General features: G+C 35.5%; 1 protein-coding gene across 1 annotated transcript; it reads left to right on the forward strand.

Annotated features, from left to right (window-relative positions):
- Positions 1–9,583: 9,583 nt before the first annotated feature.
- On the forward strand, positions 9,584–15,813 carry LOC106405549. The gene is made up of 9 exons (XM_013846069.3): positions 9,584–9,760; positions 10,372–13,391; positions 13,486–13,545; positions 13,894–14,046; positions 14,500–14,660; positions 14,745–14,892; positions 14,977–15,099; positions 15,216–15,303; positions 15,409–15,813. Exons 2-9 carry the CDS (start codon positions 10,521–10,523, stop codon positions 15,600–15,602), a joined length of 3,798 nt encoding a protein of 1,265 aa, XP_013701523.2. The 5' UTR covers positions 9,584–9,760; positions 10,372–10,520; the 3' UTR covers positions 15,603–15,813.
- The last annotated feature ends 1,634 nt before the right edge of the window (positions 15,814–17,447 follow it).

The following is a 17,447-nucleotide window of genomic DNA, read 5'->3' on the forward strand; positions in this document are numbered from 1 at the left end:
ATCATACTGATCTATGCATAGTCTAGATCAGTAGGGAATGCAGATATAGTCTTTAGGACTATTATGGCCTTGGGCGATTTTATACATATATCTGAAGGAACTCTTTGTTTCCTTCGCCCATTGTTTCAATATGGAAACCATTCATTCTTATATCTTTTAAACTCAATAGCATGCTCTTGCTCTTAGAGCTGGGTGAATATAATGCATCACTGATTTCTAGATGCATACTCTTAGGCAATAATATATTAGCCTAGCCATAGTCTTCTTTCAGACTGGGGATACCTGCTTTATTACTTATATTGGCGTTTTTCAGTTTACTCATATAGAAAAATCATTCATTCATTTAATCTAAGCAGACAATGTAATAGAAATAAATTCAAGGAGATAAAAATCAGAGAAAACATACAAGCAAAGCAATCACTCAAGTTTGATGTCGAAATCAGATTATCAACTAGATTCTTTTAGGCAATCATAAGTCTCATATTCCATAAGATTATCTTGATCATGTTCGAAATTATTTTCACCATCTTTATAGACCAAATGGATTTCAGGATTCTTCTCTTTCAGACTCTCTTTGATAGAGGTCACAAAAATGTTTGGGAGTCTTTCATAGCCCAATGGTTCCCCATTCCACATCTATGGCACACTGATTTGGTCGAGCTTTGTGGTTTAAAAGATATACCACGGCCACAGCCTTGACCATGGCTCAAATTGGGTTGATACCCACGGCCTCTGCCATAGTGATTCCCACGGTCAAATGTGTTATAGTGGCCATGGCCACGTCCTTTCCACCCTCCACGGCCATGACAGTGTGGTCTATCATTCTGGACGTGGTTACCTTTTTTTTTCTTCTGCGGCCTTATTGGTATCAGGTAATGGGGTTAATCCAGGAGGTCTCAATTCACTGTTTCTCATCAGTAATCCATTATTTTGCCCAACTAGCAATAGACTCATCCACAGACTTATAGTCCTAGATTCTGGGATTCCTCCAATCAAATAGGGTCATTGGTAATAACACCGTTCTTTGGTGATCATATCTCGATTTTTAACTTTGTCCAAAGGTCTAGAGGATTCTCTAAAGTCAGATACTGATCTTTGAGACTCTTAATAAGATGATGGCTAATAATTAATATTGCCTTGTATCAATCTTTCTCATTGCCTTCTATGATACATTCACCAAGTCTTTTTGACTTTAGGATAATCTTTGTATCCAATGCCCACCGTAAATAATTATCTCCAGAGAGATTTAGGGCAGCAAAATCCAGGTTGATTTTCGACATCTCAAATCATATATCACTCAATATTTAGGTATAATTTTCATGCGACCTTACTCTTAAAAACAATCAATTCGGATTTCAATCTTGTGAGGACAATGAGACTATCAATCTTAAAGACATTTAATCAATCAGTCAATTTCTAGCTAGTCTCAGCAATATTATTTCTATGTGCTCATAATATTATGGTTTATCAAGACTAACAAAAACGGATTCAGTTAATCATGCAATTAGGGTTTAACAATCAATGGATTTTAGCAAGACTACTAAAAAGATGTATTAATCACTCAACCAGTTTCAAGACTGATTTTATCAATACTAGAATATAGATTTCAAGCATGAATTTTAATGAATCAGTTTCAAGGCTGATTGGTATTTAGCATAAACCATGTGTAAATAATTTATCTAGTATCTGAATTTATCAAACCTCAAAAACATATAATCAGATCAATCAGTTTAATCGAACTTAGCATACAATCTTAAACCTCAAGACATTAGATTTTATCATGAATCTATCAACCTAGCATACAGATTCTCAATTCTCAAAGACATCCAAATCAGATCAATATAACCTATCATACAGATTATTTAGGGTTTCTATTTAAAACAGATCAGATTACAAAACTATCAATCCTAGCAGATGATATTAAACCTCAAAAATCATGCAATCAGATCATTCAGATTTTAAACAAGTAAACCTCAATCAATATATCAACCTATCGGATTATATAAGCAAAGTAAGCTAGCAACCTATCGGATTCAATCAATGTTTTAACAGGCTGGTCGGTTTAAACAATTTTAAATCAGATGAACAATTAACCAAGCAGGATGAGAAAATAAATCTATCAATTTAACGGTCAAACAATTCTAGCAACATAGCATCATATTCAATCAGATTTAAAACCTCAATGATCAAAATCGAAAACAGTTTTGATTTCAAAATATTCGATTAGAGTTTTAATATGTGATTTGATAATTATAGTATAATTAATTCTGATACTTATATTATTTAGGGTTTATAGATATAGAGTTAGGGTTTATCGGATTTTAACTTGTAAAAACCGATTTGGGGTTTTAATCATGTAGGAACATGATTTAGGGTTTGGGGTATCGAACTTTTAGAGCTTCGATTTACTCAATTAGGATTTTTGATCTATTACCCTATGGTTTTGATTCATAAAGATTAGGGTTTTAGGGTTTCATTCTTTATCAATCAATCCATGTTCGATTATGGGTTCTTAGGTTTTGAATTATCTTTTAACCTTAGATGATTGTTGAATCGGACCACCAAAGGAGTTGAGCCGCGAGCTGGACACGAACGAGACGCGAGCTGAAACAGATGCGGGAACAAGAGACGTGATCGGGATTTATGGTTCGTCGGATCGCCGGCTAGGGTTAGAGTTTTAGGGTTTTTCGATTTGGGTATTAGCTTAGGGATTTAGAATTTCGTGCTGATAACGTGTTATAAAAGTAATGGAAAAGTCTATCTTTATTCATAACATAGAGATTCCTTATATAGGAGATTACACCGTCATAGATAAATGGAAAGATTACAAATCATAATAGAATGATTACCACATTCCAAAGCGAGTGTACTCCTCAATCCATGTCAAATCTCGAAATTAATTCACAAAACCGGAATCTCGAATAGAAGCTTGATATACATAGACCACTTTTCTCAATGACACCACCCAACTCAGAATCAACGTCCGACCTGTCTGACGATCCGAGACGCGCCAAATTTGGAGAGGGATATTGTTAGAGGTGAATTTCACCCGCCGCATATCCGGTCCGAGAACCCGATCCAGTGTCCTTCTAGCCTGCATGAAGACAATGGGTCCACAAAGGTCTGAGGCCCACCGCCCATGCCGAGCTCAAAATATGACCCATGCCAAACTGACACTTTCAAACTACAATGTAACGAAGGTCAAAGCATTGAAGACAACCATAAAGACACATGATCCTTGCCGGAGATTATGTGGCCGCTACGATCCACTCTTGAAAGCGTATAAAAGCAAGACCAAGGGCAAGAAGAAGAGGATCCAAATTCTTCTAGAACAATACTATATTTCAATACCTACATACGTCTAGCTTTGTTCCTAGATACTTTATGTATTTATACTAGTTTCTACTTGTATTATCAATAAAATACACTTCTTCATACGAAATCATCATCACACAATATTTTATGTGTTTCTTCTTATACACATAATGGAAACCCTAAACTTCATTTCTGAAGTGGATTTTGAAATTCATCATGGGAAACCCTAACCCTGGGCTGTTATGAATCCACCCGTTTGAAGCTGCCCTGGATTCATCCGTGAGAACATTTTTGGGATCTATCTCAGAGTATGTGCGAAGCAACGTAAGTGGCTCTTTTCTTGTTGATTGTGTGCATTTTTCTTGTTCAACTTCAACGATTTGTATAATGCCCCAACCATTTATGGCTAACTATTTGTATAATGCCCCAACTATTTGTATAATGCCCTCTTCACCTGCTTACTATGGCCGTGTGAATCGGATTGGGTATTTCGGGTATTAGATAGTTAGTTAGAGAATTAATATGGGAACAACTAAATTTAACTCGGTTTTGGTCCGGATAGTTTCATGTTCGGGTTGTTTCAGATATTTATTTTAATATCCAAAAATGGAAAATTTTGGGATATCACACAGTTTACATTTGGTTCAGTTATTTCGAGTAATTCGATATAAGCTAAAATATTAGGTATTTCAAGTAAAATATAGTTACACGGATAATTCAAATTATTTTAGATTGAAATATCAGAAATTTTTGGTTAATTCAGATAATTTTAGATAATTTAGTTGTTTCAAATACTTTGTTTAATAAATTTATAAGTCATATTTATATACGTACTTAATAATTATATATTTTTGGATATTCGTTTGGTTTCAGTTCTTCTGAATATAAAAAATATTTAGATATTTAGTTTTGGTTATTTTGAATTAGGTTTGATTTGGTTTACTGAATTGCGTCCGGATAAAATGTGAGGCATAAAGCAGACTATATAAATGGACTCCTCGCATTGAAGACGATGACGAAGATAACAGCGATGATGCCATCTCATCACCGCATGGAATTTCTTGATGAGACGTGAACCACTTATTCTATGGTTTTGTTTTTCTGGTCGTAGGTTTTGGTTTTTTAATAATCTATATCTTAAGAATTGATCTGATGCAATCTTTTTATTCAAAATTCACGTGTTGGCTAAAATTTCTTTTTATTGTTTGACATAAACCGAATATTGGGAGATTTTGAAGTAATTATTAAGTTAAAGGGTTTAGAGTTTTCACAAAATTTGTTTTTTTTTTTTTGACAAAAGAGTTTTCACAATTATTTTGACGAAACAAAATTTATTTTTTGAAGAACGATATAAGAAAAATTTAAGAAAAAAAGATAAATGAATGTTGACTTTGAACATTTAAAAAATTGTATTTATTTAAAAAGTTTGATTGAAAAAAAAACTGTTTTTTTTTTCTAACTCTGAGAGAAAAGTAACAGATGAGGTAACCCCCACCACAAGTAACAAAAGAAACGAAGCCCTCCACAACCTTAAAAGTTTTAGGATGCCAATCCGGACGTATATATTTAAATATGAATATGGACACGTGAAAAATGGCTAGCGTGCAATTCGATGATTGAGCGGCTCGTGATAGTGTTGTCTGATGATTACTCCTTGATTTAATAATACATATCGATTATATATTTTCTTAAGATGTGGATCTTGCCTCGCCGTCTTAGACCCTCACAGACGCAAATCTACATTAGAATTGCAAATAAAAAATGGGCTTCTTCAGTTATTTTCCCCATTACGTTTTGAATATTTCTGGATGTCTCTATGGACTTCAAAAACCATTCAAATTTAGTTTCCCTCTCCCGATTACGGCGGTTTCATGATCGTATGCAGAACACTTCTTGGGTCGGTGGGATTGTGTGAGAGAATTTTAACATCAGATGTTATATGAAGGAGAAGATACTGTTGGAACCCAGGTTTTTAGACAAATGATTTTGTCTACTTTTTCGGTGGTTTTCTGGCCAAACCGGTGATCGTAATGACCGGATTATTATCCCGTTGGAAAGCTCACTTGAATTTTGACCAAGTGTCAAACCACTCAAAAGTCCCGCATCGGGGAAGTTGTCCAATTTTTTTTTTTTTTTTGAAAAAGGGCTTAAGTTGTCCAATTTTGAGTTGTAGAAATATTCATCTCACTCAGCTTAAGTTATACGGTCCGGGAGGAGGGTCGCGCGTAGATTTTAATAATTCTGAAAGTTACAATGCGAAAAATATACAAAATTTAATATGCAGTGCAAAATGATATACAAAATCTAATAATATGCTTTCATTGATAGTTGAACTCAAGACCTCCCGCTTACTAAACGGGTGCTCTAACCAACTGAGAGCTATGAAAGCTTTTGAACGTCGTATCAACAAATTCTAATAATCATATATCTGATTGGTTTACTGGTAAAAAAAGGAGGAAAAACTGGTTGATTTTGAACACGGGAAGATAGTATGGACTCAAAGATGGTAATCTAGATCAGTTCATGGAACGCATACTAGACTCTGTTTTGGATTCAATTGTACTTTTACTCCTTGCTTTCTTTCTGCTTGTCTCTATACTCTGTTTCATGTTTAAATAAACCCAAGAAGGAAGCGATGAGAGACTTGGAACCGTTACAATGAGGTTAGCATTTATATAGGTGTTCCGGTGTTAGGATAGACCAGGGACAAATACAGGCGGGATCATGTAGATCCGTTGCGATGTGAGTAACGTATCGTGCTTGTCCCAGTGCTCCTACTAGAAGAACTGTTTGTCATCCCTTTGAGTGCACCAAGTACGTTTCCCACTTCATTCAAACGCTACCGAGTAAGCTGCGTTTGGATCAATATCTGCGTACTTCTGCATCATACTATATCAGTGTGATTATTCACATTGAACTGAGTTAACCTAATGGGTACACTGTAGAGATTGGTGAGAGTAGAAGATTAGAAGAATTGTATATTGACTCTCATAATGATAAAGCTTATAATACATGTACAACTTATATAGGAAGATAATAATATAAATGTTAGTTTCCTTAACTAAATATATACATATCTCAATAACAATTAATATTCACAATTATGTTTTATATCTTCGTAATTCTCTATATACTATCTAACCCTTCATATGCAAAACACACAACTGCAACTGCTCGGAACACGGCCTATGGTTCCAGAAGGCAAGACAAATTCGAGGTGTCAGCCTGGATAGTGAAGGAACAGATACTGACCACCCAACATTTTATATAACAAAGAAGAATGAATGACCCATTACAATTGTAAAAACTCGAATCAGACAAAAAATGGTAGCTTACTGTGGTATGCAGAAGCAGTACCGGCCCTGAGGGGAAGCGGTAGAAGCAACGGCATCCGGCCCTCAGATTCTTAAATTATTTTCGGCCGTAAATCTTGTTAGGTGGCCTTGGTGCAGCGGCTATGGGTAAGTGCACTTTAACATTTTCTTGGACCAAGGCTGGGTTCAACCCCTTCGCATATGTATTTTTTTATTTTGGTTATTAACGATCAGTTCATTTGTGTGAAGTATATTTTTAATGATTTTCTATAAATAAGGAAATAAAAATATTTTTGATGAGGAAGCTAATGATAAAGGAAATAAATAAATTATCTAATGCAGTAGAATAAAAGAAAAAAAAAGAACACAAATTAAAACTTAATTGATGTAGTCTTCATTATCATTAGGCATGTCATCTTCTTCCTCCTATTAGTGATGCGTCTCTAATTATTTAGCATCAATCTAAATTTCCTATTATTCTATTCCAAATCAAACTCATCTTCCTCTTAATCATTGATTTCTCCAAGTTGAGTTTCAAAAAATTTCCATCATCATCATCAATGCAGCCAGATTTATTAAATATTAACCAAATATAGTCATATTTAAGTGTTATTTTTCATTCGTTGTATTTTAATAACAATGTATTTATTAATTTACAAACACCTTTTTGTAACTTAGTGTCTTCAAAAAGAATAAAAAAGAAGAAGAGAGATGCACAAAAATAAGAGAAAAGAAGAGAACAAACTCTGACAAATTCAATAGCTGATTCCATGTTAAGGTACCTTCTACACTTGATGAATCTGTAGAGAAACATATTAATAAAGTAGTGAAAATTAAATGGTTTGACAATCATATTGATTAAAAGGAGAATCATGACTACAAGAATGGACAACACAAATTTAGTGAATGATTTTGCTAGTAAGAATGTACGAAGAATTATTTTTGAAAACTAATGTATTTTTATCTTTTTAGTATTTGAATATATATTTTCTGACACTGATTTTTTTTTAATATTCAAACTCTTTTAATTGATCATACGGAAAGCAGCCCATTTTTTTTCTTTCGCTTCCGGTCTTCCAAAACTCCAGACCGGCACTGTGCAGAAGGAATTCAAATAGCCAAGAACTCATATTCTACCGCTTCTGTAGTCATGTTCATCCTCGTTTTGTTGCCAAGATCGGTTACTACAGAACCAAGGGCTTCAAACTGAAGATGAGACATATCTGCAACTATAAAAGTATGCATCTGGTCCCCAACCATAATCCAACTGTTAACCCGGCTGTTTCTTCAACCCTCTCTCATTCATCTTCATTCTCATCTCTACAGCATCCTCCCTTTTCCCACTCGCCGAATATAGATTAGACATCATTATATAGGTCCCAGCATCATCCGTACCTGTTTCTATAATCTTCTTCGCTACCTCCTTAAAATATTAACTTCTCCGTGAACATTATTACAAGCGGACAAGAGCGCTCCATAGATGGGAAGCAACCATGGCGTTGAAGAGTTTGAAATCCAACGAAAACTTATCGCTGTGATACCTCTGTGTTTAGTCCATGAGAAGTAGAAAAGTGACCATACTGTATCGATATAATATTTACTGCATACGTCTACTATAAACTTTACTTTGGTTCAGTGGTAAATTTGTTAGCTCGTAAAGTTATTTTGCAAGGGTTTGAATCACTTCAAAAAAAAATTTTAAATAAAACGAGATGAAATGACGTCATTTTGGAAATTTGGATGTTGACTCAAAGTATATTATTTAACAGTTGACTAACAAGGTAGTATTTTTAGTCACGGAAACAAATTCGGAAAGGAAATTTAAATCTTAATCGAGTTTGAGTCGTATTTGATACTGGATTATTGTTGAGGTCGTATATTGGCATGAGGTGGAATTTTTATATTAAGAAATAAAAATAGTACATTTATCATGATAGTTTGTGACAGTTCACCTGTATCTTCGCCTGGAATATTTCGAAAAAGCTTTTTGTTTCTCCCAAAATTAAACTTTAAATTTTATATAACGAAACCAAAATTCTCTCTTTTTGTAAAGTGTACGATGATTAATTAAAAAATAAAACTCTAGGAGTAGAGTGGTAAATTAACTAATGTCCAATGGCAGTGAGATGACGTAAGCTTTTTTTTTTCCGAACTGAAATTCATTCATAATCAAATTATCGATATTCATATACAAGCTGGCGGTAAAATGAAATAGTCCCAGAACCAAGAGTCCATAAGAAATGACAACTAGAACCCACACTAGAACGACTAAAATTCACATTGGGGTAACTTAAAAACAAACATAAAAAAAAAAACTAAATCAACACTAGCACTAAAAGCACGTTAGCATCCACGCAAGAGCCATATCAGAGCATTTAGCAGTTTTTAAAACAGAGTAAATGTCAATGGTCGGAAAATACTGCTGTTGCCTATAGTCCGCCATCCAGTACCCTCCACTTCTGCACCCAAACCACACTTATCGCTGTTGTCTCGCCCGCCAAACAATAAGACCAAAACCCGAGGACTTCAAAACTCGACAAGGGAACCCGCTGCTCGGTCCACACGCCTTGGATACATAGTCGCTTTACGATCAAAGAAAGAAGCTCACCCAACCACCAAAAAGATGAAGCCTTGCCAACCGAACCTCTCCAACAGTCACGGGAGAAGAACCAAATGACAGGCAACCAAACGACACATTACCCCTAGAACAAAGACTGCTAAGTCACAACCATCAAGACACTTACACTCATGGCCCAGAACGATCAAGACCTAAGCTTCTTACGTGTCTTTATGAATAAATCCTAAATTTGGGTAATGTACTAGAAAATTAGGCAAAATGAATTTCCGTCCAATAATTTGATTATGAATTTTTTTTTTTTTGTCAACATTTGATAAAGAATTTATTAATAGTTTTACATAAGTTTTGAATTTCGAATCGCAGATAAAATGATAGAAGCACAACGCAATTCTCATAAAATTAAAATTTTAAAAATATAATTACAGTACAGATAATAATATCTGGCAGAAGGCACAATATATTATTTTCTCAAAGGAAATTAGAGAAGAAATTAAAGGACTCGTCGTCGTCTCCTCCTCCAACTCATCGATCGTCAAACCCTCAGTCTCTCCTGGTAAAAAACCTTTCCTCACTCGCCTTCTGTTTTTGATCTTTTAGCTCTCGAAGATCTCTGGATCCGATGTTTTTTTCCGCTTGAATTTCGCGTGTATCTTCAAATGATACTCAGATCTTGCATTATTCGTAGTTTCAGCTGTTTTCATGCTTGATCGGCTTGGTTCTAGGTTCTTATCTCAAGTTTTGGTTTCATAAACGCCTATTTGAGGCCGTGATTGTGATTTTAGTTCGATCTGTTGATCAATCGATCGATTTCAGTTCAGCGATTCGAGCTACTTGTTGGTGCTTCGGTAGTCGAAGCTGATTCAGTTCTCTTTAATAGTTGGGTAGTCACTTAGATCATGATTAACCTCACTACTAAGAACCACTGTCTCTTAAAAATGTAAAAAAAAAAAATGTCTAATCATGAGTTAAGAGACGGGTCTAATCATGCACTTAGTTTCATGGTTGGAAGTGGATTTGCATGAGTAGGGCCCAAAATTTATTAAGAAAAATATATTAATTGATTATTTACTGTAAATCTCAAGGCTCTGTGCTTGAGTAGTGCCTTTTTTCCTGAAGAATATGTTTGATGCTCTAGTAAACTTACTACTCTTTCCTCCATTTCAGGCACATCAATGAGAGTCTGAGTTGTTCATGTTCCAAGTTCTATTCTGCAGCCAAAGCGCTGGATGTTTAACAAAGGATGCATATGCGAAGATTTTACTTGGGCTATGATATGTGGACTCCAAGCGTCTGTGAAGGAGCTGGTAAACTAGATGGATAAAGATAACATGGATCAAGCAAAGGGTTATGAACACGTTCGGTATACTGCCGCCCCTGACCCTAGGAGTGAGGGGATTGGATCTATGAATCAAAGGTTTTCTCAAGATTCTTCAACTAATGTTAACATGAATGTACGACCTCCAGATTATGCTATTCCCACCCCTGCTCGGCCAGTGCTGAACTACTCCATACAGACTGGTGAAGAATTTGCTTTTGAGTTTATGAGAGATAGGGTGATTATGAAACCGCAGTTCATACCCAATGTGTACGGTGAGCCGCCCAGTGGTATGCCTGTTTCTGTTAATTTAAGTGCTATGGGAATGGTTCTTCCGGTGTCAGAGAGTGGCTCTAACCCCACGGTGCTTAGCGCAGCAGAGAAACGCCATACCTTTGAGCAAGAGAGAAAACCTCCTGCTAGAAAGGAAGATAAGAGCTACCATGAGCTTGTCAAGTCAGACCCGGCTATTTCTTCAAGAAATGACACTGGCCAAAGGGTTCACAGTTTGGTTTCCTCTAGAGCTTCTGATAGCTCTTTGAACCAGGCAAAGTTCTTGTGTAGTTTTGGGGGTAGAATCATACCCCGCCCCAGAGATCAGAAACTTAGATATGTAGGCGGTGAAACGCGTATCATACGGATTAGCAAGGATATTTCTTTCCAAGAACTCATGCATAAAATGTCAGAAATGTTCCCTGAAGTACGTACCATAAAATATCAGCTGCCAGGCGAAGATCTTGATGCCTTAGTCTCTGTATCTTCTGATGAGGATTTACAAAACATGATGGAGGAATGTAACGTATTTGGTAATGGAGGATCTGAGAAGCCCAGGATGTTCTTGCTTTCAAGCAGTGATATAGAGGAGGGTCAGTTCGGTATGGAAGCTGCAGAGGGTGATTCTGAGGTTCAGTATGTTGTTGCTGTCAATGGGATGGATCTTGGTTCACGGAAAAGTTCCCTTGGTATAACTGCTCCAGGGAACAATTTGGATGAACTACTTCACAGTAATACTGACAGGGAGATCAGTCGAGCTGCCACAGAACCAGCCGTAGCTTCGGTTGCTCCCTTGGCTGGTAATGAGTCTTTATCAGCGGGCCAAACTTCTCAACCCGTGGCAGGTTTTTCTGCTGGAAATGAACCATTTTCACAGCCTTATCTAGGACAGCAAGTGCACTTCACCGGACTTGGTAACCACCAAGTTTACACATCAGCTCACATGGCAAGCATCGGCTATATAGATGAGAAGGGGTCTGCTCCGTTGCATGTTCAACCACAGCCTCATTTTATCCCTTATTCTGTGAATCCTGAAACGCCTCTTGAAGTTGTGGCGCCTCACTATCCACATAAACCAGATCAAGGAGTTTTGCATGATGAACAGATCTATCATGTACAAGATTCAGAAGCTTCAACAAAAGAGGCCAAAATGAGAAGAGATGACTCGTTTAAGAAGGTAACTGATCCTGCTAATGTATCTACTGTCGGGACCAGTCTTTCAGCAAAGGAACCAAAGATGAGGATAGAATCATCAACTCCAAGGGTCAGTGAGTACTCTGTTTCCTCTACGTCTGATTTGAAAGTCCCAGATCACGTCCTGAAGGAAGAAGCCCCGGTTTCCACACAAATATCCGATTCAACACCAAATCCAAGTACCTCAGCTTGTCCAGAGAAAAGTCGTAGAAAATCCCAGGATCATGTTGAGAATAATCTTTCAGCAAAGGAGCCAAAGATGAGAAAAGAACAGTCCACCACAAGGGCCAGTGAGTATTCCATCTCCTCTGTATCAAGTGATTCTATGGTCCCAGATCACACCCTCAAGGAAGAAGCTCCTGTTTCCATGCAAATATCCAACTCAACACCAAATCCAAGTTCCTTTTTTTACCCAGAAGGAAGTCTTAAAACACCTCAGGAATATGTTCCGAAAACGGCTGCCTTAGATACAGCAAATGAAGGCATAAAAATCCATCAGGACAACCAATTTTCTCTGCCTGGGAGAATCTCTGGATCGGGGCTTGTTACTTCAGATGGTGATTCATCGAATGTGAGTAATGTCGACCAGCAGATGCTTCATCAAAGGGTATTTCATTCTGAGCGCATTCCACGAGATATGGCAGAAAGTAAACGTTTGTCTAAATCTGATGATTCCCTTGGTTCCCAATTTGTAATGGCTAAGTCAACTTCAGATGCATTCCTACCTATTAGCGAATCAGCTGAAACTTTTCATGAAGCTAATATGGAGTCCCAGAATGTTCATTCTAGCGCACCAGTAAGACCAGCTCCTGAAAGTCTCTGGACAGCTGAGGGTAGTATCTCACAATCTGAAAAAAAGGACTTGGAACCTAACGCCCCAGAGCACGTAAGTCAGTCAGAGGCTTCAGTTAAGGCTGTTCCGCGAGGACACATAGAGAACGGGGATATAGTTGTTGATATTAATGATAGGTTTCCTCGTGATTTTCTTGCTGATATATTGAAAGTGAAAGAGTCTCTAAGCTTCCCTGGGTTAGGGCCATTGCATGGTGATGGAGCTGGAGTGAGTGTAAATGTTCAGAATCTTGACCCTAAAAATTGGTCGTATTTTCGAAATTTGGCGCAGGATGAGTTTGAGAGGAAGGATCTATCCCTTATGGATCAGGACCACCCTGGATTTCCCACTTCCCTTACTAATACCGACGGAGTTCCTATTGATTATAGCTACCCACCATTGCAATCTGAGAAAGTTGCTCCAACTCGGTCAAAACCACAAATCCACTTTGATGAGAATATCCAGCCGCATGTGTCCACTACTGTCGTGGCTGATTCGAGAACAGCAGACACACAAGAAGATTATGGTCAGTCACAGTTCAAAGGTGCTGAAACCACAGATGCAAATGTGGTACGCTTTTTTTTTTCAACCCAAATATGAAAAATCTAATAAAATTTAACTACCGGAAAAATACATGTTTCAACTAATATACTTGGATATGTAGAATACTGGAGTTCCCCTTATTGACCTTGCTGCTAAGGACAGTAGCCTCAGGTCTCTGCAGGTATGCCTTAGTTAGTTTATGGCTTAACATGTTTACTAGGTGTTGCATTTGCCGCTCTCTTTTTAACCATATAACATATTTACAACACAAGTACCAAAAGGATTTTATATTTTATCAACCAAGTTATGACTTTCCAATCAATGATTTAGCTGTCTTTCTATTTTTTGGTATTTGTGTGTTATTGTTTTAAGGAATTTTTTAGAAAGATCACAATGTACGCTGCTTATAGACTAGACTAGAGTAGTGCATGTCCCCATTGGCAGCTGAAACCATTGGAGCTTAGGAATTATATTGTCAATCTTGCTCCTGGTCTTCTCACTGATTGTATCCATTTTATTTCTGTTTCAGGTCATTAAAAATGACGACTTGGAAGAACTGAAGGAACTAGGTTCTGGTACCTTTGGAACTGTTTACCATGGAAAATGGAGGGGTACAGATGTTGCTATCAAGCGAATAAAAAGGAGCTGTTTCATTGGTCGTTCATCTGAACAAGAGAGACTGGTAAGTACATTTGCTATCCCGTGGTTCTCCCAAATTACATTATTTGTCTGCTTTATGGTCAATAGAGTACTGCTAGAAGACACCACTACTGTCCCCAGAACAGAGCCGTTTTGTTGTTCTTTTTTCTCTTGCATGAAGCGGCTGTTCGATGCTTGTTATAAGCACGAATTTGACATCATCCCCTGTATACTTTTACTAAATTTGTCCTCCACTGCAGAATAACGCTTCTTAATATCCATAAAACCGCATTAGTTTAACTGATTTTCATTTTCATAATAAAACCGCATTAGTTTAACGCTTCTTAATAACAAGCATGCTATTACATGCTTGTTAAGAGCAAGAAGTTGACATTCCCTGTAGAATTTTACTAAACTTTTCCTATTCTTACTTTCGGGACAGTTTCATTAGCTTAATTGATTTTCAGTTTCACTAACCAATGATTGAAAATTTCAGACCTCGGAGTTCTGGCATGAAGCTGAAATTCTTTCCAAGCTACATCATCCAAATGTTATGGCATTCTACGGCGTAGTGAGAGATGGGCCAGGAGGGACCTTAGCTACAGTGACAGAGTACATGGTCAATGGATCGCTCAGACATGTTCTGCTCAGCAACAGGTAACTATTTACACAGCTCTTTGGAATTCTTACTTCCTGAAAACAACTTTAGATGTATAACAGTTCACATTTTGGGAATTACAGGCAGATTGATCGACGTAAGCGACTCATCATTGCAATGGATGCAGCTTTTGGAATGGAGTATTTGCACTCAAAGAACATAGTGCATTTCGATTTGAAGTGTGACAACTTGCTTGTCAACTTAAAGGATCCCGCCCGTCCTATATGCAAGGTAATTTTCTCGGAGAGTTCGACATGTAACATTGCCATGCATGTTGTTTTGCTTATGTGATAAGAGGGATGATGGTTTATGCAGGTTGGTGATTTTGGTCTGTCAAAGATAAAAAGAAACACTTTGGTCACTGGTGGTGTAAGAGGAACCCTCCCTTGGATGGCTCCCGAACTACTTAGTGGCAGCAGCAGCAAAGTTTCTGAAAAGGTATGAAACCCAATGCTCTCACACTAGCGTTGGAAGATGAATTCAGTTTCTATTCATTTAGTTTCACTGCCCTTTAAATGATTTTCAAGTAATGTTTCGCCTTCATTTACAAACAGGTCGATGTGTTCTCTTTCGGAATAGTTTTGTGGGAAATTCTTACCGGTGAGGAACCCTACGCCAATATGCATTACGGAGCAATCATTGGTAAATTGCTGTCTCTTCTCTCGTTTACTCTCCGCGTTTCTTTTCTTACCAAACAAGGTTGAAGCTTAATCTGTTTTGGTTGTCTGAATCTTTTACCGGCTGTAGGAGGCATAGTGAACAATACACTGAGACCAACCGTGCCAAGCTACTGTGACCCGGAATGGAGGATGCTGATGGAGCAGTGTTGGGCTCCTGACCCATTTGTTCGGCCTTCCTTCCCAGAGATAGCCAGACGTCTCCGCACCATGTCCTCCACTGCGGCAAAAGCCCACGCCGCCAGTCACCAAGTCCACAAGTAATCTACTATATGTTCATTATTACCGGTACGTAATTCCTTCTTGTAAAAGTTTGTGTATAAAAAACATCGCTGCGTCTTCTTTCGGATTTGAGTGTTGATTTGTACAAGAATTCCTAAACATGTATCCATATTTGTATAGCCATTATTATTATTATTATTATTGAGTGTAAGTAAATTGGTTTTGGTACAATGGCATTACTCTTTTTCTGTAATTTTGAGTTTTTTTCTTCCAATGAAAAAGCAATCTAATATATGCATGATTTTTGGTATATTAGTTTTATACAAATATCTTAAGATTTTTTCATTTTACTGCATAAAACTAGTACACCATCAGCCATTTCTCCATTATTTAGTTTTTGTGTAATTTTGTGTAATCGAATATGAATTGGGAAAATCGCATAAAAAACCTTCAAGTTGGCAGCCACTTACACTTTAAACACTCAAAATATTTTACAAGCAGTTTAAACCTTCGAAGCGACACTTTTATCAAAAAAAACCTCCAACCTGGCATACTTGTCAAAACGGTAACCTGTACTATTCAAAATCGATAAACGTGTTAGCATTCTTTTTTTTTTGAATTTTTTTAAAAATTATTTTATTAATAAAATAAATATTAAAATAAAGAAAATATAAAAATTCATAAAAAAATTCACAAAAAAATCAAAATATTCACCAATTTTTTTAAAAAATTATTTTATTAATAAAAAAATATATAAACAATTCATAAAAAATTCAAAACAAATCATAAAAAGTCAATAAAATTCACAAAAACTCAAAAAATTCACAAAAAATGTTTAAATTATTTTATTATTATTAAAATAAATATAAAAATAATCATAAAATTTTACAAAAATAAAATATTCACAACAATATTTAAATATAAAATACAGAAAATATAAAAAATCATTAAAAAATCAAAACAAAACACAAAAATTCACAAAAAATCAAGAATATAATTATATGTGGTTTTACAAAAGCGACTAAGTAATAACGTGCATTGAGTGCTATAAACTGGCTATCCTCAAGCTATCATTAGTATACATTCTTGCCTTTAACAATCCTGAACTTTTCCAAATCCAACCAACACACACATAGAACATAACAGATTAAAAAAAAATCCAAAATAGCAGTCAGTCTCTGGGTTATGATTACTCTAATTCAGATTAGAAAAATTCATTATCTTCAAATGATTCTCGTGAATGATTTGTTTTAAAGTTTTTATGAATTTTTGTACTTTCTGTATTTTTATATTTATTTTATTAATAAAATAATTTAAAATATTCTTTGTGATTTTTTTTGAATTTTTGTGAATTTTATTGACTTTTTATGATTTGTTTTGAATTTTTTATATTTTTTGTATTTTTATATTTATTTTAGTAATAAAATAATTTATTTTTTTGGTGAATATTTTGATTTTTTGTGAATTTTTAGTGATTTTTATGATTTGTTTTGATTTTTTTTATGGATTTTTATATTTTATTTATTTTATACTTATTTTATTAATAAAATAATATAAATATTGTTGTGAATCTTTTATTTTTGTAAAATTTTATGATTATTTTTATCAATAAAATAATTTAAAATACTTTTTGTGAATTTTTTGAATTTTGTGAATTTATTGACTTTTTATGATTGGTTTTGATTTTTTTATAAATTTTTATATTTATTTTATTAATAAAATAATTTAAAAAAATTTGGTGAATATTTTGATTTTTTGTGAATTTTTAGTGATTTTTATGATTTTTTTTAATTTTCTTATGAATTTTTATCTTTTCTTTATTCTAATATTTATTTTATTGATAAAATGATTTTAAAAGAAATTAAAAAAAAAAAAAACCGACACGTC

The sequence above is a fragment of the Brassica napus genome, chromosome C3 (assembly GCF_020379485.1).
Source record: "Brassica napus cultivar Da-Ae chromosome C3, Da-Ae, whole genome shotgun sequence".
NCBI classification, from domain to species: Eukaryota; Viridiplantae; Streptophyta; class Magnoliopsida; order Brassicales; family Brassicaceae; genus Brassica; species Brassica napus.